This window comes from Nyctereutes procyonoides, unplaced genomic scaffold (assembly GCF_905146905.1).
Source record: "Nyctereutes procyonoides isolate TBG_1078 unplaced genomic scaffold, NYPRO_anot_genome, whole genome shotgun sequence".
In the NCBI taxonomy this organism is placed as follows: domain Eukaryota; kingdom Metazoa; phylum Chordata; class Mammalia; order Carnivora; family Canidae; genus Nyctereutes; species Nyctereutes procyonoides.
This window is the reverse complement of record NW_026575049.1, coordinates 37,875,118-37,902,992: the sequence shown is the minus strand read 5'-3', so window position 1 is coordinate 37,902,992 and position 27,875 is coordinate 37,875,118. Positions and strand designations below refer to the sequence as shown.

Genomic DNA, 27,875 nt, shown 5'->3' with positions numbered 1-27,875 from the left:
TCTTAACTGGGGTGGTGGATACATGACTATATAATTGTGTTAATACTCATTAAAATGTATACTTCTATTGATTATACATCTGTTATTGTATGAAAAGATGCACAATAAGGTTGATTTTCTTTTAAATGTCTTTAGAAGGTCTCCAGGGCTACCATGAGATGGAGTTGCGAGGTATGTAGGGGAGAGACTTTGCTCAAAAGGCTCCGAGGGCCCCATTCTCCCTTCAAACAGACACCTTAGGGAGATAGGAGGTATTTATTAAGATTCCAAGTAATATTCCCTATTTGAATGGGTTCTGTGGCTTTAACAGTTTTGAGAAGGACGAGGCCCAATCATCTCCAGTAAATTTTGCCCCCAAGCCAAGAGGCAGCAGGAAGGAAGCGAGAGTATGGGCTTCAGTTTCTTCACCCCCTCCTCATCCAGAGCACAGCCACTCAGAAATCCAGCCCTGTCGCCTGGATTTTGGCACTGTCACTGCCCATGTCCATTGGGTTGGATAGCTCGGTGCCCTGGGCTTGGATGCTGCCACAGGAGGAAGAAACAAAGTCCAAAAGCCAGAGTTCTCAATCTGTCCACAAACAGCAAGAAATCCATCAGAATTTAAACCAGAGAACTTCAGACTGGAAAGAAAGCTCAAGAGTTCCAACATGCATTTCACTCTTGACTCTTGGGAGAGGTACCGGTGAGAAGCAGCTGGAGAGCTTTCTAAAAAAATACACACCCAGGCTGCAGGCTACAGGTCTAGAAATGGGGCTCTGACAGATACATCTGAAAAATACTATCCAGGTGCTTCTGGCTTGTACTCCTAGTCAAGAACCTGTTAGCAATTGTGCTTGGTAAATGGCCAGCCTTGGTTTCAGCACTTACCAGGTTAAGATTTGCAGAATAAGGAGCAGGATCCCAGGCCACCAAAATGACGTCTTTATACAATGAACTGTCAATGAAGTGATGGCTAGGGTTGGTCAGAATCTGCAAATACATACCCAAATCATTTCAAAACAAGTGTTTGGTTTTTCAAAATCACATTTAAAAAAAAGAGACAAAAATTTAAAAAATGAATCAGAGCAAGAAGAAACAATTTTGTTCAGACTTTGTATTTTTCTCTGGGAGTGAGAGGCAGGTGGGCATTGCAGACATTGCGTGCTAATGCGAGGTAAGCAATGAGGTAATCCTCATTTCTGGGGAAATGAGGGTTAAAAATAAAATCCACCAGATCCTACATTTGCACCAGCAGTGTACTTACTACTCATAGCTGGTGGGATCGAATCAGCTCCTGAAAGCTATGATGCCCTCGCAAACTCAGCACCCCTAACCTCTTCTCCGATTACCTTCACAGGTGATTGGAGAGGGAGGTGCAGCTGTGGATGATCCGCCTCACGAAGGCACCTCTAGAGTGCAGCCCCAGGACACACGGAACACGGACAGCCAGAGGACAGGCGGCAGCCCCCGTGTGACTTCCTCCCTCTTTGGCCCTATCTGGTTCCTGCATGAGTCCTTCAATCTCACCTGCCAATCACCTTTTTTTAACTACAGTTTTGGAGGCAAAAAAAGTATGTTCATCAGTTTTAAGGAGCAACCTTTCAGTTTTCAAGATGCACTTTCTCTCTTCACATTTGAGGATTTCTTAAGCCAGGATGTACCTTACAGGTGACACGGATTTTAATTTGGTGGGGTTGAGAACCTGAGAAGCTAGGAAGCTGGGGTTAAAGGAATGGGGCTCCTATGATCGATGGCATCTAGGAAGTAAGGAAATATGGCCCTTGTTTCTTCCGTGCTGCAGGCTGCCTGGCTCAGGGTACCATGCAGAAAGCTAATCTTCCCTTCTGCAGGCAACCTGTCATAAATCATCTGTCACCTCATGTGCTTTCTACATAGTCTGAAACTCCAGAAACTGCTGTGGTTTTGAGAATGGTTTTGCTTTGAACTTGGAAAACATTCTTATGAAGAACACCAGGAAGAGAAATACAATCTTTTTTTTATAATTTTTTTATTAATTTTTATTTATTTATGATAGTCACAGAGAGAGAGAGAGAGAGAGAGAGAGAGAGAGAGAGAGAGGCAGAGACACAGGCAGAGGGAGAAGCAGGCTCCATGCACCGGGAGCCCGACGTGGGATTCGATCCCGGGTCTCCAGGATCACGCACTGGGCCAAAGGCAGGCGCCAAACCGCTGCGCCACCCAGGGATCCCAATACAATCGTTTTTAATGAAACAATCCATTTTCCTTTTTAAAATTTCCAAATAATGGACTAAAGTTTGCGAGCCACCCCACTGACCCTTGGGTTCTGTCACCTTTGCTTTGCTCCCTTCATCCCCTTTCTCGCCACCGTGATTTCTTCTAAATTTAACTTTTTTCCTCCATTCATAAAATGTGACACGCTAAGTCTATGATTATATCATACACGTGTATATGGATATACACACATATTTCCATATCTACGCTGATTTTCCCTTAAATCTTTCTTCCTATTCCTGTCACACATAAATTCCCATTTATCTGCATTTTTTCTCATTAATTCTTTTTCATTACAAGACCCATTGACATAAGCAAGACCGTGGTCATGAATAACTGGGTAATTTCTCTTCACTCATCCAGTTAAACTACTTACCTGTAAAGATGTACATCCATGAAAACACACCATACATCTTACCTGGGAATTAATGATGCGCACAGTCGTTTTATTTCCAACATCTTTCTCATAGCCGCGTGTAGGGGCAGAGTTAAATCTCAAAACTGCATCGTGAGAATCTAAGGACACATAAATGACAAACTGACTTTATTTTTTTGCTGTAGAATCAACACAATTGAGAAAAAGCATTGAAGCAAATGTCTCAATACCCGAAGTGAATTAGAAACAACCAAGAAAGTTAAGATACTCACATACGGAATTTTCAGTACAGTGTTTATTTAGAGTGAGTTGCTGGCTAGGGGACAAATCAACATGGGAACATATGAATCCACTACCAGTGGTCCTGTATCATCTCAGCTATATTTAGATACTTGTTGTATGTTCATATTCTTTAAAGATGACATGCTTTATGCAGCCATTCTCTCAAAGATCCCAGAATATTTCAAAGATGGAATCTGTGGGAGGCAAGGACTCTGTAAGACACGAGCTGTTTACATGGCTTCTTCCTGCTGGGAGCACAGAGGCTGTTCACAGTGCTGCTAATGCTCCTGCCTGCATCAAGACCAAGGGCATCTCTCACACAGCAGAGCCAGCCTTTAATATAACGTCTATAACTTGGGGTATTGGTTTGTGCTTAGAAAGAAAACCAGCCCTATATAACACTGTACGTTAACTATACTAGAAGTAAAACTGAAAACTGATGCCCAGAAGACCTATGTGAGAGCAACTGAGGGCATTCTGTATGCCCAGCAATGGTAGGACTTACTGCTGTAGCCCTAGATGATGGGAAGCTGGACCACCAGTGGTACTAGCTGCCAATGCTCTTTATATTCTGTAAGGCATACCTTGGTTCACTGAGCCTCAACTACAGCATAAATCTATGTCCCTCTTCATTCAATTTGACAGGCTTTTTCAAGTTCTCAGAGGTCCTGGGTAAAAAACCAAGCTTCCCATATCCTAGAGGCTGACAAGGACACAAAGATCTAGAGGTAGAAGAGAATGGGCTCGGTGATTAAGTGATGGGAATGAGGGTATGTTCCCTTCCCATAAAGGAGTCTAGATGCATACATATGTCTTGAAATTTCCTGAGCCAGCTACTGTGTTGCTCAGAAACCAGAGTTAATCAGCAATAAGGGAATTTCTATGGGCTATCTTTAGCTTCAAAAATTCTATGCACATCTCAAGTTAAACTTAGAGTAACAATAATGCCTGTGTGTGTGTGAGAAAGGTAAGATGACCTCTTTCTGATTTGCCAAAGAGCCTGTGGATGTACCCTGCGTTTACTGTGATGGTACCCCACATGCAAGTCCCTTAAGCAGCCCATAATATTCCCTTGAGTCCTGCTATCCTCTCCTGAGCAGATTCCCTGGGAGAGACCTTCCCATTCCCAAAGTAGCAGAGACTCAGGACACATGCCACCAAAGGTACCATCGGGTACCTTTCCTGACGAGCTCTGAGCTCAGAAGAATTTGTATTCCAGTTTCAAGCACCAAAATCAAATAGAACACAAAGAATGCATAAAGGATGCCTGGCTAGATCATTAAAAAATTCTATACCGTCCTTTTAGGGGAAATGTTACAAGGGTCAGTAAGCTAAGACCTGCTACCCGTTTTAGCAAATAAACCTGTACCATGACACAGACACACTCATTTGTTTATCTATTGTCTATAATAGCAGAGGTGAGTTCTGACAGTGATCCCATGGCTCACAAAGCCTAAAATATCTACTACTTGGCTCTTAAAAATAGAAAAAAGATGTTTGCCAATCTTTACATTCTAGGCAATCCATGCTTTGCATAAATGATGCCAAAAAAACACTAACACACTAACACTTTCTATCTTCTTTACAATATAAGCTCTTGTTTGTACAATTTTTTTAATGAACTGTCTTAGTATTTATTTTTATTGAATAGTATTTGGTCATAAAAAACCAAATGCCATTTGAGCTAGAAAAATTAGATTACCCAAAGCAGTGGTTTTCACTTTTCGGTCTCCGAACACTCCTACACTCTTGAAAATTATAAAAACTCAAAGTTCTTTTGTTTATTTGGATTGTATCTTTCAACATATGCCATCCTGGGAAGCAAAACTTAAAGATGTTTGTTTATTCATTCATTCATTCATTTATTTTAAATTAAAACATTTTAATGAAAAATAACCATCTTTTCAAAAAAACAGCAAGAAGACTGGCACTGGTTTAAATGTTTACAAATCTCGTTAATGCCTGGCTTTTCAGAAGACCATTGGTTTTTATCTGCTTCTGCATTCTATCTGCCACAATATATTGCTGTAGTTGAATTATGTCAAGACTCAGATATATTGTTGAAAATGTAAGGAGTACTTTAAGTCTTTCCAGATTACTGAGAATATTCTTCTTTGGTACTTCATCAAAACTTGGCAAGGGCTAGTTTCTTAAAAAAAAAAAAAAAAAAAAAAAAAAAAAAAAAACCTTTTGTAATATGGAATGTGAAACAATATCAAGGAACTTTCCATGCTCCGTTGCATTGGAATACATCCAAATACTTCAGCTTGCTTTTAAAATGGAGGATTCACGGGGCAGCCCCGGTGGCGCAGTGGTTTAGCGCCGCCTGCAGCCCAGGGCATGATCCTGGAGACCCTGGATCGAGTCCCACGTCAGGCTCTCTGTATGATGCCTGCTTCTCCCTCTGCCTGTGTCTCTGCCCCTCTCTCTGTCTCTATGAATAAATAAAATCTTTAAAAAATAAAATAAATCCCTGGGTGGCGCAGCGGTTTGGCGCCTGCCTTTGGCCCAGGGCGTGATCCTGGAGACCCGGGATCGAATCCCATATCGGGCTCCCGGTGCATGGAGCCTGCTTCTCACTCTGCCTGTGTCTCTCCCTCTCTCTCTCTCTGACTATCATAAAATAAAAAAATAAAAAAAAAATAAAAAATAAAATAAAATAAACTAAAATAAAATGGAGGATTCACCCATGCACGGTTTTGTAGCATTGTGCAATGATCATTTGGAACTACCAGTTCCATCAGTTATATGTAGATCTTCCAAATTTTGATGCATTTCACTATGAAGTATCCTTCCAAATCCCATCAGTTAGTATTACCATACATCTAAGCATGGAAGTGTCCAAGTCTGAAACCATGTGTCATGGGGTTGATGAGGTTGAAACTAGCAGAGTTGAAAGCTTGTTTTTCAGAGAACTGTTTCCCCCTAAGCAGCTACTGTGTCTTTTCAGACCCCACAAATAAGCCCACTGGCTGCCTCTGCAGAAGCCTGGACTCAAGATCAACTGATACGGTTCCAGGCTATGAGCAAAAGGGGCCCTGCATTCCTTACTCATGATAACAAGCCCAAGACCCCATCCAGTTTATAATGGCTTGGAGCAAACCCAAACCCTTTCTCCTTGTCTGAAGAAAACCTCCTGACATCAGGGGCTGAATGCTGCCTCATTCTGATGTTAAGTCTCCACCCCAAAGTGAACACGGGATGTATGTTAAACGTATGTTTGCTCAATGTGCAGGTTCCATTTTTCCTCACGAGCTGTCATAAGTTTCCCTGCCCTTTTCATCAGTATATATGCAATCTCAACCCCTATGATCATTAAAAACTCATTCTCTCCCCCTTTGGGGAGGCAGATTTGAGGCTTGTCCCCTTGTCTCCCAGTTTAGTTTCATAAAAAAACCCTTCCTTTGTCGCACACCTGATGTCTTAGTGACCGCCTTTGCTGTGCATCAGGGACATGAACTTGGGTTTGGTTACAAGTTCATGGTTGAAAGCTTGAATTTTATCACTGGCAAAAATATTGTCAGTTATTTTCCTAAAAGTGACAGGCTCACTCAATTCCTTTTTGAGACAATATCTACCAAATATCCAAGTCCGAATAAAACAGGTCTATCAGTCATGTGTTTCAAGTAAAAATTGTGTTTCATGACACAAGTGGCTAGTTCTGCTCACAACTCAAACCACACGGAGGCCTTTCCATCGTGCACTGGTATGCAGAAGTGTGTTTTCACTTTACTGCCCACTTTGTTTTAAAAACACAAGTAAGTAGTCAGGGCAGCCTGGGTGGATCAGTGGTTTAGCGCCGCCTTCAGCTCAGGGTGTGATTCTGGAAACCCAGGATCCAGTCCCGCATGGGGCCTGCTTCTCCCTCTGCCTGTGTCTCTGCCTCTCTTTCTCTCTGTGTCGCTCATGAATAAATAAGTAAAATCTAAAAAAAAAAAACAAAAACAAAAACAAAAAACAAAAACCCACACACATAGTCAAAGATTGATATTTAATAAAACCAATTATTTTTTCCTGCTTCAGCAAGGACATCCATAAATGAAACCGGTACTCTCTTCTCTTCCTGCTGAGCATGACTCCGAAAACCACCACAGCAACTAGTCCTGTTGGGCAGGACACTAACCAACAGTGTTACCTACCACTGCCTCTGCATCATCAGTGGGAATATCAACCGTTCAAAAGACCCCTGCCCACTATTATGGAAACAGTTTTCACCTCCTGAGCCCATGAAGGGATCTCGGGGACCCCAAATGTGAACCACACCCACCATGTGAATTGCTGATCTGGGGCAGCTCTCTCCCGAGGCAGAGAAGAGGCTCCAGTGAGCTGACCTCCAGGAACTAAGATAATCAGGACAATCTGAAGACGGGAAGCCTGAGGCCAACACTCCTGAACCAAAATTCTGCCACTAGACCATGCTGCCCTTGGTCACGGCCTCAATCTAAAGGAAAGCTGAAGAAGCCAAGGCTCCCAAGCAGTGGGTGCATTTCAGAGCCATCAGGTAGAAATTCCAATTCACCATATGGCCCCTGAAAATGTCACAGCTTTGAAATGCCGGTATCCTACAACGAGGTGTGTGTCCACCCTTCCAGCAACTGCACAGGGCGCAGGGCACAGAAATGGAATCTGGCTTAACTCCTTTGGAAGTGGTAGGAGTCTGAAGAGTTAAGAGGCCAGTTTTCATGGAGGAGGCAGGGAGGTAGAGTCGGAGGCTGCTATGGATGGAGAGTGAACCTCCTTAAAGCCTCCGGGAGGATCAGGATGGGAGGGGGAGCAGGGGGGAGGCCAAGCCCAGAGTGTGTCCATCAGGCAGACACGTTCTGTAAATGTATGCCTGGCTGTGCACCTCCCTGATAATGCGCCTGAAAAACTAAGCTGTCCATTCCTATTTACAGAAGGAGGAATGGATCAGACAGCAAGCACACGGGGAATAAGGGAAAGCCTCATTTCTGGAGAAGGCATTTCCAGGGTAGAGCCATTTCGTGTTGACCTTGAGAAGCGAGCCAGGCTACATGCATTCACTGAAGGAAGATTAAAAAACCCTTTAAGGAGCAGCCAGACGAGTGATGCGCACGCACTAAGTCACCGCTCGCCTTGGGCACCGGCTCCCACGTCCCCCTCCTCCTCTCCTGTGCTCCTCCAGAAAACAAAATCTGAACCAGCAAGGGTGCAAAAGCCTCCAGTCTTTAGGGAAGGGCCTGCCAACGAGATGATTCATCCCTCTGGAGACTCCGTCACCCTGGGACTGCTACAATGTGACTTACTTCCTTTGTGCCTCCAGATCCGGGCTCTGGAACAGTCTCTCTCAAAAGAAAAGCTGACCCATCTGCTTCCCTGCTTCAAAGATTGCAAGGCTGGGATGCCCTGGGGGCTCAGTGGTGGAGTGTCTGCCTTTGGCTCAGGGTGTGATCCCAGGGTCCTGGGATCGAGTCCCACATTGGGAGTCCCCGCAGGGAGCCTGCTTCTCCCTCTGCCTGTGTCTCTGCCTCTCTCTCTCAGTGTCTCTCATGAATAAGTAAATAAAACCTTAAAAAAAAAAAAAAAGATTCCAATGCCTCTCTCTGCACCGTGGGCCCAGGGGTCAGAGTTGGTTTCTGGAGACAAGAGACTGGGTTTAATGGAGTCCAGGCTCCATCCCCTGTGCCTTTAGGTACCTCCATAAAGCAGACACCATTGGAGCCCTGGTTCTCAACAGTTAACATAAAAGCACCTAGAAGAGGACTTTGTCTGCAGCAGACACCCTGCAAGCAGCACCTTTTTATTACAATTATTAAGTGAAGTCTATTTTCTGGAGGATGATGCCCAAGAACATCGTGAGCTGCCTGCCTGCATGCCTATCAACTTAGGTTTGTCTCCACTCCCGGCCCCTGGTGCTGCTCCCTGTAGCTCTCACTACCCGCCCTCCATCTCCCCACCCTGTACCCTCCTGAGAAGCCCCCACACCCACTCCTGGCATTCCTTACACTGTGTCTCATCTCCCTGTGACCATGGCCTCCCTGTGACCTGGATTTCCCTCTTCTGGGCAGTCCTGGCTCACCTTCCCTCTACCTGGCCACCAGCCCTCCTGGTGTGTTAGGTTTCCGTTGTCATTTCTTCCCTGTCAGTCTGCGTATCTCTCTGTCCTTCAAATCATGAGACTGGAATTGCCTGTTACAGGCGGTCCCCGCTACTAGGCTGCAGAGGATTTGAAGTTTAGCTCTGTGCCTTATTCATCTTTGCATCCCTAGTGCCTCACACAGTATCAGGGCTCAGTGAGTTTGGGATCAATACATAACTGATGCCTGTTAAATGACTATATGATCTCCTTTCTCACCTTCCAAAGTATCAGGATATGCCAAATCCCCAAGCTTTTACCACCAAGTACTCTATGCCTGCTTCCTACACCCGCCCATTCCCCATACACTTCCCAGAATTTGATTTTCAGGCACACGGATCCTGATTTCCCACACCAAGGCTACTCCTGTTAGATATCTAGCAGATATCACAGAGGAGACTCTGTCCTGTGTGTTTGCACAGGACCGTGGGTAGCTGATCTCACCACCAATTTATTATTGTTTGTATGTTGGCTAAAAAGAAATCATCTCGAAGTTCTAGGAAAGGCTGTTCCATGTTTCCAAAAACAGTTCAGTTGGCTTTTCAATAATATATTCAAAGTGGAGGTGTTTACAACCGCTGCACTGTTCTCAAAAACCACCACACCCCTGGACTCCAGCATCTCGGAGCAGGAAACGGGGCTGCGCTGCCAGCAGAGCAACCAGCAGGGGGAGCGAGATGGCAGCCGATGCTCAAAGCTGAGGCCCAACTGGGTGTAGGGACCTCACAAGAGACCCTGGAGGACAGCCTGGAGAGACCTCCTGGCAGGGTTGACCTGGGGCTAGCCTTGGGTACTTTCCTAGCTGCTTCCCCAGTTTTTCACGAGCCCATGACCTTTGGTAAGTCCTCTGATCTTCACTTAGCCAATGTCACAAGCAGCGATGTGGGGGCCAAGATGACTTTAGCTAACTAGCAGAGCATGCCCCAATATTGCAAGCTGCCTGAAGGAGTCCTCTGCGTGAATCTGTTTTCAGCAAGAGAGCCATTAACAACTATGTGCTAAGAAGCACACATTCGTCAGGGGAGTAGGAAGGAGAAACGTCAGCACCTGGCATGCCCAAGTGTTGAGACTGAGAGACACTAGCTTATAAAAATGAAAGGTTTTCTTGTTTTTACACATTGAACTATGCTCTGATTATGTATTCTTTTTTTTTAAAAAAAGTATTTATTTTAGAGAGAGAGCATGCACAAGTGGGGGGAGGGGCAAAGGAGGGGGGGAGAGAGAGACAGAGACAGAGACAAAGAGACAGAGAGAGAATCCTGAAGCTAACTCCCCATTGAACATGGTGCCAGAGCAGGGCTCGACCCTAGGACCCTGAGATCATGACCTGAGCCAATATCAAGAGTCGACCGCTTAACCGACTGAGCCACCCACGTGCCCTTGATTATGTATTCTTAAAATCTTAGTACGAAGTTTGATTCAAAGGAACCTAGGCAAAACAATAAAGAGAATTTCTTATAATTTCTGAGTGTGTTCTTCCGTGATGAGTCTATAATCCTAATCATGAAGCTTCATATAAGTGCCGGCAATATAAATTAAATTTGGATGCTAGAAACTAACAAAGATATAAGTGACATTTCACGTTCTCCAGAAATGTGTAATTCCTGGTATCTTTCACGCTGTCTTCCAAATTCTGAGTAGAGTTTACAAGACTCTGGTCAGGGATACATATGCCAGAATAAAGAGCAAGAGAAATCTCCCTGACACGCAAGAGCAATCCAAATACGCAACTACTGTGCAGAGGTGTTTAAAATGAAGCAAAACAAAACCAGAAGCAAGTTACTGCCTGCTTTAAAGCATAATACTTAAATTCCTTCTTACATTATTAATAATGGTCCTCGGGAATGGTTAAGAACTTCACCCCAGGGAGCTCTAACCCACTGTTCTTCCCTAATCAATTGCAGACTGCTCTGCTCCAGCTTTGGCGGCATGTGACACATGGACAGTGTTGTTAGCCTGCTATAATGTCAGCATGGGGACACTGGGACCCTGGACCTCAAGCGCATGCTTGGGCCTTGGTTTTCTGAGCTTTTTAAAAATTTCACATTCAGCTCCATTCCCAAGAATGTCTGAGATGGGGCTTGGGTTGTGGAGCCTGATTACAATGGCACCGGACAGCTCTGGCATATTGGCCGGTCCTCAGGAACACGGCACACTGGTGGACCCTGGAAACAATGGCTATTCCTGTCTTACAAGTGGGCAAATGCCCCTGCACTATCACTTCCAGGTGAGTTATGGGCTCTCACCAACACCATCTACTGTGAGAATGCATCACCCACAGCTGTTTGACACCTGGACGTGAGGCCCAGGCCATGTCTGAATCACACTTTTTTCTTGGCACCTAGTACAGAAACCTGCACACAGTAGGGACCAAACTCGTGTTTGTTAACTGAGTAAGTCTGAAGGATCAAATGGATGACTCACTGCCATGCCAATGGGATGAGCCTGGGCACAAAGGGAAGTCTAAGGCCTTACAGCAGAAACTGAAGTTTCCTGAGGAAGAAGGAATTCTGCTTCCAGATGCAACAGAGAAACCCTGCCTCAGTTTCCCACCTGCTAGCCTGCCCTATGGACTTTGGGCTCCAGACTGCAGTCTCAACTCTTACCTTAGTTTCCAGCCTACTCACCTGCCCTACAAATCTCAGACTTGCCAGTCCCCACACTGCAGGGGCAAGTGCTTAAAATAAATCTCTCTCTCTGTATCTATCTATCATCTATCTAATCTCTATCTATCATCTATCTATCTAATCTCCTATTATCTATCTCTATATCTATCTAATCTCCTATCTATTATCTATCTATCTCTATATCTATCTATCTCTATATATCTATCTCTATATCTATATCTATCTATCTATCTATCTATCTATCTATCTATCTAATCTCCTATCTATCTATCTGTCTGTCTGTCTATATCTCCCATCAGTCCGTTTCTCTGGAGAGGCCTAATACAGGAACTACGACCCAGGAGTGCTCCTGGGCTCCTGACACGGCTTTGAAGGCCGAGTTCAGAAGGAAAGACGGAGGCCCAAGCTGTGGTCCTGTTACTACCACTTTGGAGAGAGGCCCCTGCTAGGTGCACGACCGTGACCCACAGGCTGGACGTGCCCCGACGGCGTGAGGTCGGTGCTCCTTGTTCCGACCAGAAGGGCTCTCCTCTGAGCCCACAACATCCATTTAGTCCGGGGGGCTAATGAACATGATTATCATGCCTGCTTCTCCTTGGAGGTGACCCCGATCCCTGTCGCTGCCCCGTGGGAGCTCTGCTTTCCGTTCTGTCCTCTTGCTCGTGCCCCGTGACCCTGGCACCTCGGGGTCGGTCGGGCCTCCGCAAGCTACCTTGGGGCCCGTGCACGTAGAACAGTTTCCGCAGGAGAAGAATTGTGAGCGGCTGCGGGGGGCGGGGCGCCGGCCTGCCCTCCCCTGACCCCAGCTGGGGGCGGGCCCCCCCTGCCCTATGATCACCACCCCTGCCCTAAGATCACCCCCCCCAGGCCCGCGCTGGCACCGAGCCCGGGCGCCCGGCCCCCCTGCGCCCCGCGGCGGGACCCACCTATCTCCTCGCCCAGGGAGGAGTTGAGGATGGCGCCGGCCGACATGACCACGGCGCAGCTCCGCAGGCCGCGCGGGTGCAGGCGGCTCAGCGGCACGGCGGGGACCAGCTTCCGCCATCCGAGCGCGGCGAACGGCGCCTCCCGGCCGTCCAGCGTGCGCACCCGCACCCGGCGCCGCAGCGCGCACAGCAGCTCGGCGCGGCTCAGCCCGGCCGCCCGCCGCCCGCGGAAGCGCACGCCGTGCTTGTTGGCGCTCAGGTAGTCCTGCATGGCCTTCTGCAGCCGCGGGGCGAGCATCTTGGACGACACGTCCCCCCTCCAGAGCCGGTGCAGGAAGGCCCTGGACATGGACGAGTACAGCCTGTCCCCGTCGTCGCCGCCCTCCAGCGCCCGGCTCCCGCCCGCGCTGCGCGGCCGCTTCCTCGCCCGCCTCCTGGGCCCCGGGGCGCCCGCTGCGCCCCCCTCCCGCCGGCCCGGGGCTCCCGGGGAGGGGCCCCCCGGCGTGCCCTGAGCGCGGCCGCGCAGCCCGGGCTGACCCGCGGCAAAAAAGTAGTCGTCGTCCTCCGGGTAGAAGGCGCTCTGCGATTTTCTCCCGACCTGGGAGGAGAAGAACTCTTCGTCATTTTCCACGCCGCGCTGCGCCGGGGCCCACCGAGGCAGGGCGGCCGGGCGTCCTTCCAGCGGCCCCTGGTGGGCACCCAGGCTCCCGGGCCAGGAGGGCTCCTGCAGGGCGCCCATGATGGCCCTGTGCTTCCCCTGCACCGGCACCGGCAGGAGCCTCCTGGTCTCCAGGAAGGAGAAGGAGCTGGGCGCGGGCTCAGCGGGGGAGCTGTCGGTGAAGTAGATGAAGATCGCCACGAAGAGGAGCCCCCACGCGAATATCCCGCAAAGCATTCGTTGTCTCCATTGCTTCAGGTGTGGTTTCATGGCAGGTCTCTGGGGCCAGCACGTGGGAGGCCCAATGAACCTGAAAAACAGCCAAGGTCTACAGTTAGCCGCCGGAAGACACCTGCTCCTCGGGCCCTGGCGCTGGGGTCAGTCTGGCCTGATAGTGGTCCTGCAGGGAAGAGTTAAAAGGGGCTTCGGAAACCGGGATCGTTGGGGAACTTTGACTAAATTCAAGTGTCATATGCCCTGCTTTCTCAGACCCAACCTCTGCAAGACAAGGGGTCCCACTGAGAGTCTTGGGAGAGACGAGGAGGAGTGGCTGTATATTTGGAAAACCTCTGGAGGCATGACCACCTCCCTGCCCCGACAGCTCCTTAATTGGGGCCCATCCCAACAACCTCTCCCTGCGACTGCCTTTACAGAATTCTATTTGGTAAAGCAAAGCAGCTGAGTTAAGCAGAGTTGGCCCTCTCTTCTCTGCTTTATCAGAACACCAAAGGCTCAGTTTCTAAGGGGTGACAACCATATCAGATTCTTCACAGTCCCTCCCAGGGCCTGGGAAGTCCACCGATGGTCCCGAATAAGCAATGCTTCAGAGACCGTGGCCGTGGACCAATGTTATGCCAGAGTGTCTGTGAACTTCAAAAATGCACTCAAATGAATGCCCTCCTACTTCATCCCCATCATGAGTCCCTGATGGAATAGGAGGGAAGTATGTTAACATTTCAAATAAGGCAGGAGATGAGGAGAGAGCTTGCTGTTTCTAGATGAGCCTCCAACCGGGAAAGGGATAAAAAGTGTAAGATAAAATGTAAGACAGGGGGAACCTCTCCTTGATACGGTACTGTAACCCATGTTTCTTGCTACATTGCTGTGTGGGATAAAACATTAATAAGAAATGCACCTAACCTTCAGGAATGTAAGCAAAGCCCACAAAAGGAAAAAAATATAAGGCATATGTAATAACACTGGAGCTTACTGGAGCCTAACAATAAGCACAGCGTCCAACACAGGCAGGCACTGAATAAATATTGGCTAAAAGGATGACATCAGCCTGCATGTCAGGCGTGTTGGTGGTGGGGGCTATATGTTTGTGTGATGGGGTTGGAAGTAGGGACTGAACTGGATAGTGATGTGATCCCAATCCAGCCATGGGGGACCTTGAGGGCCTACATGGATATCTGAGCCACAGGCTCTGTGAGAAATGGGGAGGAGTGAAGATGTCTGAGCAAGAGGGTACCATGTTGGTTGCATGGGCTTTCGGATTTCTCTGTAGCAGGTAAGAGGGACAGGGCAGAGTGTAGGAGGGGGCTTCTAGAGGGTCCTTGGTAGAAATCGGGACATCAGAGTAGAATGGGAGGTACTCAGAGGGGAACTTCCCTAGCATAGACTAGGGAAGACATAGACTTAAGAGTAGGAAACATAACTCAAAGGCATTGACCATAATGCAACAGCTGGGTTCTTACTCAGATAACTCGTATCAAAGGGAGTGATACATAAATGTAGTTACCGTGGAAGCTACACACTTTGGTGGTTAAAAGATATGCCAATGTAAGAAAACCACATTTGCTTTGTGGCTCTGTAGCTGATTAAATATGGACACAGATTCGTTGACCCTCTTCCCATGGAGAGGTGGGGTCTATGTCTCCTTTCCTGCATTCTGGGGAGGGCTCTGTAACTGCTCTGACCTGCTGGACTCAGGTCCAGCAGCTTCCACTTCCTGCTTCTTAAAACGCTCATTCAGGGGGAAGCTGGCCACCAACAAAGACATCTCTCTGACCTGAGTCCACCCAGCAGCCAGGATATCCAAGCTGTGGAGAGGCCCTGTGGACTGAGAGACACCCAGCAAGCCCCGAGCTGTTCTAGCTGTCCCCGCCTGGCATCAAACATGAAGACCGAAGACACCGTGCTGCATGTCCAGGTAAGTTGAGCTTTCAGATGATCCGGCCCTGGCCAACCTCTGACTGCAAGTGCAGGGAAGACCCCAAGTGAGAACCCAACCAAGCCCAGTCTACCCACAGAACCAGAGTGATAAGGATAGATTGTGGTTCTGAGCCATTAGGTTTTGAGGCAATTTCTTACATCAGAATAGATCACTGGAACAGGCACTAACGGAAATGTGAAATAAGAGATGCCCCAAATGCTTCCAACATCTGGGCATCCTTGAAATGAGAGTCTAGCCTCCCAGGGATTGTATGAAGAGCAATATTCATTGAAATGTTTAAGTTTTGGCTCTTCAAAAGCACCTTGTATTCACATAAAGGCAAGGCTGTCGATTTCATTTACAGTCGTAAATCAAACACACATACACAGACCATGCTTTCACCAAGCCACACACGGATGCCAAGAAATTGACATCGAAGAAACAATGCCACCAGCTAACCTGCTATGTGCCACTCAGTCCTTAACTGAGTCCACAGTCTGTGCTTAGCACTCTTCCTGGATTATCTCATTTGGTCTTCCCAGCACCTCGTAAGGTAGGAGATACTGCTATCCATTTTATACATCTCAGAGACTGAGTAACTTGCCCAAAGCCACAGAGATAGCAAGCAGCAGAAACTGCGTACCACTCCATCTGCTCGATTCCAGGCCTCACACTTTGAACACTAAGTTCTGACTCCATTCGATCATACCAACTGAAGCTATATATTCTAAATAAGGCTCCTTAAACTCTCTGTGGTGAAGGATCACTTTTTCCCTCCAAATTGTCACATTCTGATACATGTATATTTCCATTCCTGAATGTCTTGGCAAGGCCCGACTGCTGTAAAAAATTCAAAATGCTTACTACCAAGTTCCGTACACATCTCATCAGGAGCTGGTAATGAACAGTTTGCAGACGTGCACAGTCTGGGGACCACACTTTGACTAAGAATCTACTGAATGATCTTTCTAAACCTGTTCTACCCCAGGGTGAGTGCTTCAAACTGTAATGCCTGGCCAGAAGATGTAGAGCCTATTTCCAGTATTTTGACATTTCTATTAGAAATCAGAAAATCGCCCTTAATGACAGTAATTCTGCCTTTACCCCCACTGAGCACACTGCAGTACAGCTCTGATGCTAATCTCTGGAGTTAGTACTGTGCCCAGGAGTTAAGGACTCAGTCCTCACCTCTGCTTTGGACAACAGCCTTAAGTGGGAACCCCAGGCTTACCTGCACTTTTGAGCATTTGGCCAGCAATCTGGAAGGTTCCCAGGATATCCCTGGGGTTTCATCATTAGCAAGAATGAACTCAGAAGAACCTTATACTAACAATGGCCAGGTTTTGTGTAAGGTATATATGTAGTTCGAGGTCTTGGGAAGTGGATCCCAAATACAGATTCTCTGCCCTCTGTGGGGTCAGAGAACATCACCTTCTCCCAAAGTAACTGTGTTCTCATGAACCACGAACCGCCACCAAGCCTTGGCATCCAGGATTTCTCCCAAGGTTTCATTTCCTAGGCATGACTGACTGAATCCCTGATTCAGTCCCCAGTCCCCTTCCCCCACCCCTAGAGGTCAGGCTGGCCACAGGTCTTTCTGGTGACCAGCCCCCGTCCTGAAGCTAGGCAGGGACCCACCAAGAGTCACCTCCAGGACATAACAAAGACACTCCTGTCACACAGGAAACCACCAGGGTTTTAGAAGCCCCATATCAGGAACTGAGGACAAAGACCAGACAAATGACCACACCACAGCAAGGCAGTAGTTGCTAATCCAAAAGGCAGTCTTCCTGCGTCTGGCTGGAAATCCTCGTTCCTTGGTTAGTTGGTTGCCCCACACTGAGCAACAGCTCTGGGTGCATTCGTGGTGGATTATTGAAGAATGGGGAGTGGAGGTTCTTTGTTTAGCATTTGCTTGAGAGACTATTTTTAAGACGCAAAGTCAGAAGGGGAGGGGTTTGCAGAGGGCAGCTGTGGGTGATATGATGAAGAGGAAGCCTTGATCCTTTGGGAGGCCCTGGAAACCTCTGGCCTTGGGGTTCAGAACCGAGGGTCCCACCCCCTGCACCAGATGACAGGTGACCCTTAGCTGCCTGGGGGCAGCAGAATGGGAGTAGCAGACATACAGGCTCCATCATACGGCAACGCCTGGTTCCCCAGCAAAGCAGGCAGACTTTTTTTCTGTGGGGAGATGACAGACATGGAAGGGAGGGAGTGAGGAGCTCTGGAAAGCCTATGAGGGAAAAAAGGCAGGAGAGAAGGTGCAGCAGAGGGGCCAGGAGCCTGGGGCAGGTTGTGGTTCTCTCTGCCCACTTTGTTGGGAGGTAGAAAGGTGGGATTTGTGAAGCCCTCTGAGTATCTTGAAAGCACTAGGGATCCCAATGCAATAACGAGGATTTTTCATTAGGTAAGATTTTTGTGGCTTTTGATGCACAGTAATAATAGAAAGGAGTGGGATCACTGTCTCAACTCATGATTAGGCTGAACTTTAATAATCCAAAGCCTTCCCCACTACCTCTGTCACTGCAAACCTTCTGCTGCCAATTAAGGGAACATTCTCCAAAATGATTAAATTGCAAGGCAAGAGCAAATCCTCTACCAGCAAAATGCTACAGAAATCATTTTATGTATCCTGGGTCCTGTCATCAGCATCTTTATAAAAATCCAGGTTAGACAGAGGAAGAGGGCATTGTCAAGTTATATGCCATTGGTCATTCTTGTCCTTAAGAGGACCATGCAGCCTCATGGGAAGAAATGTTCAGCTAAGCAACATAAAAAGAAAACAACAATATTTTTTCCCTCTAATGTAGTATATCTGAAATATTATAATGATATAGCTTAAAAAAGTAAAGTATACTCGATGCTATATCCTTTCATTAGCTGGTGTGATATAAATTGCATCGGGGAGACAGAAGAGGCGCATCAGGCAAATCATCTGTCCCCAGGTGTCAGTGACAAAGTGCTCCCTAATCTTATGTTCACATGTGCTTCATTGGGGAGAGTTTAAGTGACTGAGGTGGTTGAGTTCCTGCCGGTTTCCCCTTGGGAAGAGAACTGGCAACATTACAAGCACAGTGTGTGTGGTGTGGCCTTCTCTTTGCTCCGTAGCGATTCTAACATTATTACCCAGACGAGCTAAGGTTTGCATTCCAAGTACACAGATGTTTTCTGCCCACTTGAACTACTATTTGTCCGTTCTCACTTTTCTCCCATTTTGTTGCCTTTCGAGGCGAACCTCTAGGGAACCTGTACAGGAATGCTACAGCAATGATCATAGACTAAAGGGAAAAATGACCCACTGCCAGATATTACTTTGATTGTTCCCCCTGCTTAGGAATTTTGGTGGCTCTTAGATACTAATTCTCAAAGCAACGAGTCACATTTCTGCACGGATGTCCAAAATAATACAAAAGGGTATTAATTCTCCTTGAAATCATTCAGAGAGAGATCACATTTTCCAAAAGGCACCATTCATTACAAGTAATCAGATGAAATTAGGAAGTGCAAGCCACAGATGATGCAGCTAAGGGTTAATATGGCCAGCCTCTCATTTTGTTCAAGGGGAAAGAGAAGCTAATTCTGGCCTTTGCCTCTTGAACGACATCCCTCTTATGCCTGGAGGTTGACAGGCTGGCTCACCCTTTTTCCTGAATGGAGAGTATTTTTTTAACCCACTTTGATGGATGTGTGTATTACAGCTGCCATCTGGCCGGGTTTTCTGTTGGTCTGAGAAACACTCGTGTCTCTTTTTGTGTAAAAGTTGTCTAAAGGATCATAAATCTAAGTATTTACGTGAACACTGATATAATAAAGAAGATTTAGTCTGTGAGCTTTAGTGAGACACTCATGTGTCTTAATAGCCTTCAGGAGTCATTTTCTTCCAAGATTCATTTTTCTAAAATTAGCTCTTGTCACACACCCAAGAAAACACTCAAGTCTGCAGAAGAGGGAGGTGCCACCCCCAGCTGGAATGCTTCTCTCTCTTCACAACCCCATCGGCTCCTTTCACAAATAATCCCTTTTATTTCCTTTCTTTCATTTTCTGTAAATGTAAGAAAGCCTCCAGACTACTGCGTGCAGGACACCCAGGGCCCCCTCCCTAATTCTTTCTAGCTTCTGTCTCAGCCCATTCTTAAGCTAATGTCCAGAAGAAGAGAAAGAAGGTCAGCCCGGTCAGTAGGGTTGGAGTGCAAGGGCTGCCCACCCGCTAACAGGTCCTGGCAGAAATGCTGCTTCATTGTCCTACAAAGGCGGCCTCACTGTCAGGCTATGAGCTCCAAGGGTGAGGCAGTGGGGCTCAGGCCGAGTCACCTGCGACCAGAAGCTGCTGGACTCCAGAACGGAACAGTTATGTTAGGCCTGGCCAACTCAAATGAGCTTGCTTGGTAAAGGCCTGAGTTTAAAACACGGGTGCCGTGGCTTCTGGTTGATTTAAAAATTTGGATGCTTGAGTCATCTCAGTAGGGTCTAAGTGGGAGCTCTCTGAGGGTGGGACCAACTCATATTCAGTCTTGTATTCCCAGCAAACAGCACAGGTGGTCCCATGGAAGGTTCCTGATTGATACTCTAAATAAACTAATATTTTAAATATGAAAATTAATATTTTAAATGACTGCAATTCATAAAACAAAATAAGTGAGACGGCCCGATGGGACTCCTGGCTGGGTTCAAACGGGGGCAACACACTGCTGGCTATCCTTCCCAGGCCAGCGGAGTGTGAGCATGGCTCCCTGCAAAGTAATCAGGTGTCATATGGCTAGGAACAGCAGTCAGGAGTGGTCAGGGAGATGGAACGAATCAGCAGCAGTGGTACCAGATGCTTCCATGTGCCAGGCACTGTATCAAGCACCTCATCTGTACTGTCTCATTTTAATTCATTCCCACTGTAATTTTTATATCAAGCTCCATAGTAAACACTACTATTCTTGTTTGGTATACGGAGAAACTGAAGCTCTAAGTGGTCTCCTTCATGCACACTGTTCCAAAACCCCAGTCTTGTTGCACTAACTATATCGCAAAACCAGGGGATGTTGCATCGTGCTTGAAATTTTAACCAACATTTTTTTCCCTCTGCCATAAAGTACTGTGCCGAATTTCAGGCTAGCTCCCTACACTGACCGGACCACGGGATCCCCTAGCATCCCGTCTTCCCTAACATGTGTTTGTCTGCGGGAGAAACTGATCTTCCAGTTAGGCCCTGGGATATGCACCTCCCAGAATCCACCTGCTCGGCAATCACCGGAGACAGCGTAGCCTTGGCATGCCAACAGAGTGGGTTTTGCCCAGTGAGAATGGGATGTCCTAACATTCCCAGTGAGGCTACAGGTGTGAAGGTCCAAGATCTCAAGGAATCTATTATCTAGGCAGGAAGACCCCAATCCTGGCTTCTCATTCTCTGCCCTAGGACAGGTGAATGTACAGAGGAGTGATATAGAGGACAGTAATCATGGAGTACTTTAAAGAGGAGGGGGACTAGGGTTGGATGCTGAAGCCCACATTGGTACAGAAGGAAACCAGTCATTTCCAGCCAGTGGAACAACTGGGTTAAGTGTGCCTGGGATGAGAATTTGCATGGTGCAAAGACAGGTGACCAGGAATGGCAGGCTCAGGCTGGACAAGGAGGGCCCATTGTATTAAGACGATGGTATTCTCTTTCCGGGTGAATAATTTCAGCACTAAAGATTTTTCCTCACATGGCAGGGCAGATGGGAAATAGTTTAAAAGGCAAGGACGACCATATGTGAGCCACTCCGGGCAGCTTTTAGCTTTCAGAACTTTCTCCAATGAGGTAGCAGGTGCTGTTGGGGCAGAGGGAGGTGGAAATGATTCCAGACGTCTATTACTGGTTGTACAGAGACAACACAAGCTGCCTACTAGCTAGGGTCTGCTGGCTTCCCGAAACAGCACTCATCTGCTCTGGACACAGTGGCCTGTTTGTTTTACGATAATTAGCATTCAAATATTTACACTTTATACCAATAATATGCCAAGGCTCATGATTGAAGCTGTAAATTAGCTTCAGCCATGATGTTTAATAGTCAAGAAGATGAAATATTGCCTACCTGCCACTGAGATTGCAAGGTTCTACTCTGTTCCCTAAAATATAAGTGGGCATCTGGGTAAAAATATAGGTGGTCTGCAGGTGGCTCTCACAGGGAGGCTTCTGTACCAGCTGGAGCCACTCTTTATTGGGAAAAGCATGCCCTCCTGTCCCAGCCCGAGAGGGGTCCAAAGCATCAGTGTGGGCTGACAGTGGATGTGTGTGATGGCAAGGGAGTGCTGGCACCACACAGGGGACAGGCCAGTGCCACCATCTCTGGCCTACCCAATGTTGCAGAGAGATACTGACGACTCTACCCACAAAGAGGAAAGGCGATGTATGGCTGACTGGGAAGCCCTGTGGTCAGATGGCGTGTTCAGGGGCTTGCCAGCTGTGTTATTCTGGATAAATCCTCAGTTTCTTCATCCAATGTGAGTCACGGCTCTGTGAAATGAATGAGTAAGGCACTGCGTGTGACTTGACTGGCACAGTGCCTGGCCTGAGGTGAAAGCTACACAAATAGGATTTTTCAAATCCAGTTTTGAGAGTCTGTAAAAATAAAAAAAAGTGGTATAACCAGCATGGATTTCACTGTGAGTACTGGCCCCATATGTATATACTGGAAGGTTCATCCAGTGAACCTCTCTTTAAAGGGTCCCAAACTGATGTGCCCTTGTTCAGATAAACTCTAACACCTGACTCAAGCTAATAAGTGTAGACTAAACCCTGCCTCAATAAAGCCCTCTCTCTGGTGTCTCGGTCACAAACCGCAGAACCTGTCAGAGACTGAAGGCCTGCGAAGTATCTTCTAATGGGTTCGTCCTGTCAGCTTTAGTTTATGTTGCTATACTTCAAGAAATATTTATTAAACCTGATGTCAGGCTGAATATTTATATCCTAGGACATTCTGCCCTTGGGGGACCTGAAGTTCTTGGGGAAAGTAAGATTTAAATTCTTGAACACCAAGGGTGAACGAATGAAAAGCCGGTGGTAGATTCAAATTGCGGTAGATTCAAATTCCAGCGTCTCTTCAGTCCAGACAATGAGGCTCTCACAAGAGCCCAGGAAGAAAGAGTGCTTAGAAGAACCCCCTTTCAGGAAACTTCAAAGGCCCCACGGGGCACTTGTTTTGCCCATCAGGGGAAAGAAAGTGGTTTTCTGTGGCAAGAGCCACATCTTAACAAATCACAAAAATAAAAAAGGCTGACTGCTTTAGATCCATCTCCATAGATCAGCACCAGCAGATCTCAAGTGTAAAGCTGGGGGAGAAACAAGCTGCCGACGCAAACTCACAAGAGTTGTACCATTTATGTAAGATTTTAAAATGCCAGTACCAACCTCAGCTAGGGGCTACCTCTGAGGAAGATGGGCCGAGATCTGGATGAGTGCGTGGGGGTTGGACACCTGCCTCATTGCTCAAAAGTGTCCCTTTAAAGAAAAGATCCAAATTAGTAAGGCAGAGTAGTGATAGGCATTAAATCTGAGCATATAAGCTCACTTCTTACGTATTCCCTGCTTTCTTCCTTAAGATTTTATTTACTTTAGAGAGTACGAGAGAGAGACAGGGAGAGAGAGAGACAGAGAGAGAGAAAATGAATGGGGAAGGAGCAGAGGGAGAGGGAGACAATCTCCAGCAGACTCTGTGCCTAGTGCAGAGCCTGACACGGGGCTTGATCTCACAACCCTGAGATCATGACTTGAACCGAAACCAAGAGTTGGACACTCAACTGAATGAACCACCCAGGAGCTCCTGTATTCTCTTTCTCTCTCTCTTTTTAAAGGTTTTATTTTTTCATGAGACACACAGAGAGAGGCAGAGACACAGGCAGAGGGAGAAGAGCAGGCTCCCTACAGGGAGCCCGATGTGGGACTTGATCCCAGGACCCCTGGGATCACAACCTGAGCCGAAGGCAGATGCTCGATCACTAAGCCACCCAAGTGCCTCTTCTCTCTGTTTTGAACAGATTTAAACATAATAATTTTACACATAACAAAGGTTGTAAAAATAAAAGTTGTTATTAAGACTTGTAAAAATAAGAAAGAGAAATCAATTAGTTGTGTTTATATTTATATCCTTATTTCCTAATCTCTTTGGCTAATAGTTCCTGCTTACTCTGTTAGCACAAAATATAAATCTAACATTTAGATTCCACACTGGATTCCAGCTTGGTTAAGACTCAAGTGATACCATCGTCAATCCAGAAAAGAATAACTTACATCTATAATGATTTATGAAAACACAGAAAAGCACTGAGATTCTGGCCCTCACTCTTTCTAGGTATGCGATTTGAGGCAAGTTACTTGACCTTTTGAAGCTTCATCATATGACTATGAAATTAATCCCAAGGTTAACAAGTTGACACGAAATAACATATTTTAATGATAAAATGCAAATAAAGTTTCTCTTGTTGCCACCTTAGTTATCTAAAAATAGCTATTCCATGTGGCCGCTGGCACTGTTATGCACTCATGGTGCCATCTTGTTTACTCCTCATTGCCTGAGAGATGGAATCTTTCACAGTCCTGTGTTGGCTAAACTGACCGATTATCTACAGAGCAACATCTTTGGTCTCTGTTCCACCTCTTAATTCTTCCACATAGAAGGTGTTCCCAGTCCATTGAGAAATAAGGATCATGGTATGAACCTCTGAACTGAGTTGGCGCTAAGTCTAGTTTTGATAGTTGCAGCAAGTAAGGTGGGGAATTGGTAATCCAACGTGTTCCCACACCCCAAGCCACAAGTTAGGAATGACTATCAGTCATGAATGTAATAATTTAACCTCCATCTCTCTGACATTTGTGTATCTTCTAAAGCACTGAACAGTTATTACTTCAGTGCCTCTCAAATCCTATGGTGAAGCCCATTTTATGGATGAGAAGTATGAATCACAGTCACTTAAATGTCCCACTGTTAGCATGTGTTGGAGCTAGGACAGTACCTGGAAAAATTGTAGGCAGTTCAAAATGAGGACAGTAATCATGTTTGCTCTCCTTACCTTCCAGGGTTGTTGAAAATGCCCAAGAAAAATGCATTAGTAGGAACACTTGAAATCTGATGTCCTACAAATTCATCCAGTTTTCAGGATATAAGGAATCATAAATATTTACATTTCATTATCATGTCAAAGTTATCTCAGTTGATTTTTTTTTGTCGCACAAAATATGTATAAATAAAAAAGATGATCCCATTATGTGTTAAAAAATCACCTTGGCAGATGTAGAGGTGCCAGTGAAAATCATCAGTGGTGAACATGTTTCTGGGCAAGTAAAAATGGCAATTGTTTGCTTTGTAAGGCTATTCAGTGGCTTCAGCCTTAACACTCCAGAGGTTTGGTTTTAAGATTGGAACTTTTAAAACATCATTAAGAGAAAGTGCCAAGTTGTTAATGTCCTAACACCAAGTTCCTTATGATAGGACACATTTTCCACAGAAGTAAGAGGACTAATGCATTAATTTTATATAAAGACACATATACACACATATTGTGGAGTCAAATATAAAATCAACTTGAAGATTTCATATAACACATGAAACTTCAAAGACATATATTGGTGCAGAGCTTTGAACTTTGAACTCCGCCCTCCGAACTTCCAAAGCTAAATGTCCTCCCTAAAGGAAAAGTCTGAGCAGCTGGGATGAGATGAGTATCAGGGCCCCAGCACACTTAAGACCAACCTAAGAAAAGTTCACAAATGTTTTCTCTCTAGTATGCTTCTCTAGTTTTTTATTTTTCAAAGCCAGTAAAAAAAAAAAAAAAATCCAGATTATGAAATAATTTCTGCAGTTTCTAATTCTGAGGATTAGCTCACCCTTAGAATATCTTCTAATTGCCCACACACCCCTGTCAGGACCACTGAGTCAAGGTCACCCTGTGAACAGCAGCACAAATGTGTTTTGTATCTGTGTGCACATGTTCATATGAGCACGGCACGGGTCTTCCATCACTTCACTGATTCATCCGGCCTAAACATAACTGGGCACCTCCATTCTACTATGTCTACCACAATGAGCAAATCAAATATAACCTGTCCCCTCATTGAGCTTGCCGTAAGGGAAAGACAGAAATCAGGCCTACTAATCTTGCGGGATATTGTGCGTTTTAGCTGAAATTTTTAGCACATTCCCTTTCACCCCATGACCTTCCTCCATTCACCAAGATAAACCTAAGACCTCCCATGCCCTAAGGAAACTGTCACAAAGGAACCAGAAGCAGTGATGTTAATTCTTGTCTTTACAGTTCAAAAGATGGGGCACCTGGGGGCTCCGGTGGTTAAGCCTGGTTTGGGTTCAAGGTCAGAATCCCAGGGTTATGAGGCAGTGCCCCGCATTCGGCTCTGCACTGGATGTGAGGCCTGCTTAACATTCTCTGTCTGCCTCTCCCTCTGCTCCTCCCCTGCTCTCAGTCTCTAAAATAAATAAATAAGAATAATAACAAATAAGTACATAAATAAAAATAATGTTCTAAAGCTGTGTTTCAAGCAATGGGAAGTGCAGGACAAAACCTGGGAGGAATACTTGCAAAGCCAGTTTTCTCTTACCCAAATGGAGACTGAAAAGATTTCTTGCCTGATGGCAGCCATCAGAAAGAATGAATATCCACCATTTACATCAACATGGATGGAACTGGAGTGTATGATGCTGAGTGAAGTAAGTCAATGGGAGAAAGACAATTATCATAGGGTGTCACTCATACGTGGAATATGAGAAATAGTGAAAGGGACCATAAGGGAAGAAAGGGAAACTGAGTGGGGAAAAATTAGAGAGGAAGACAAACCATGAGGGACTCTTAACCCTGGGGAATAAAGGGTTATAGAAGGGGAGGAGGGTAGGAGATGGGGTGAGTGGGTGATGAGCATTAAGGAGGGCATGTGATGGGATAAGCACTGGGTGTTATACTATACTTGGGCAAATTGAATTTAAATTAAAAAAAATTTTTTTAAAAAGCAGAGTGGGAAGTGAAACAGAACAGCTGGACACTGGCCAGGGCCCCTGAAGATGGTTCTCCTACCAACTAAGAGGGCAAGGACAGAGAACTCTAGGTAAGTTTGTAGATGGGATCTTGCCCCACTCTGTACCTCACACCTCAGGGTTTGATGGCAGCACAGGGATGGCTGTAGGAACCTGGGTTTTCTGTACCCAGAATGGCAGGGAGGAACAACCACCTGAGGCCCCCAAACTAGAGAGAATCCACAGGCCCAGAGGGGGCATGCAGCATGGACAGAGGGATGAAGGGGGGGTGGAGGGGGGACTGGACTATAATGTGCTATAAGGCGGAAGGCCAGGCCAGCAACCCCACGCCCGGATAGTCCCTGGATGCTACAGGCTAGACAGTTTCCCTGAGGTCATGAGGCGATCTAAGTTAGAGGAAGGAAAAAAGAACCTAAATTAAGAACCAAGACTTTAATGGCAACTTTGGTTAATTTAATCAGCTGGAACAGGTTGGCTGAATTGGCAGTTACATTTTCCAACGCTGAGTGGAATCGGGTCTCAAAATATAGCTTACATTGAATTGAGATAGTTGCATTTCTTGAAGACTCCTGGATGTGGGCTGAAAACATACACCTGCTAGTGTCCGGGCCGAAGCGTGCCACATTTTCTCCCCTCCCAACGCTGCCCACATTTACATCCACCATGTTGGTTTCTCCTGCGAACTGCACCCCTATAACCAAGTGCTGTGTGACGGCTCCCCTTTAGTGTTTCCTAGCAATCTCAAGCTTCACGTGTCCAAACCAAACCGTCCTTACTCTCTTTTCCTCCCTTAGCCTTTCCCCATCCAGTAAATGGCGCTTTCACCCGGGTGCCTGGGTCAGAGACAGGCAGAGGGAGAAGCAAGCTCCCTGTGGGGAGCCTGATGCGGAACTCGATCCCAGGACCCCGGGATCATGACCTGAGCTGAAGGCAGATGCTCAACTGCTGAGCCACCCAGGCGCCCCTGGGTCAAAGACTTTGGTGTTATTCTTGCCTTTTCTTTCCACTTAAATGCACATCCCATCCTGACCATCAGCCCTAATCTGACTTTGACAACCCTTAACCCTAAAACATGCATGGACTCGCACGACTGGCTGTCTTCTCTGCTGCCCCAAAGGGGTCCAAGCCACCTGACTGCACTGGTGCAATGACCCTTACCTGACCTCCCTGCTTCCATCCCGTCTGTCCTCTGTGGACGCTCCAGGAGGCACAGGGACACTCTCAAAGTGGAGATTTAATGTAGCCGGGTTTCAGCTATCAATTCTCCCTCCCCTTTCTTTCCCTCATGTATGCGATGTGTCCCCACTGGTCTCACTGACCCCATTTCCCACCACCGTCCCCTTGCCCTCCTCCCTCCTCCCCATCCCTGCAGCTTCCTATACACTCAGCTCCCACCTCATCTGCTGCAGGGCCTTTGCTCAGGCCCTTCCTGCTGCCTGGGGCCATCCTCTAGAATCTGACCTGTCTTCCTCCCGCCTTTATTAAAGTCGGCTCTATTCAGAAGGGCTTTCCCTGC

General features: G+C 46.6%; 1 protein-coding gene across 1 annotated transcript in view; it reads right to left on the bottom strand.

Moving 5' to 3' along the window:
- Positions 1-27,875, bottom strand: part of ST6GAL2 (ST6 beta-galactoside alpha-2,6-sialyltransferase 2) — a 71,657-nt gene that overhangs the window by 19,173 nt on the left and 24,609 nt on the right. The window contains exons 2-4 of the mRNA XM_055327790.1: positions 12,538-13,505; positions 2,651-2,748; positions 868-969 (exon numbers count right to left, since the gene is read on the bottom strand). Of these exons, the coding sequence (XP_055183765.1) occupies positions 868-969; positions 2,651-2,748; positions 12,538-13,465 (1,128 nt within the window). The 5' untranslated portion in view covers positions 13,466-13,505. The remainder of the gene's footprint in view (positions 1-867; positions 970-2,650; positions 2,749-12,537; positions 13,506-27,875) is intronic.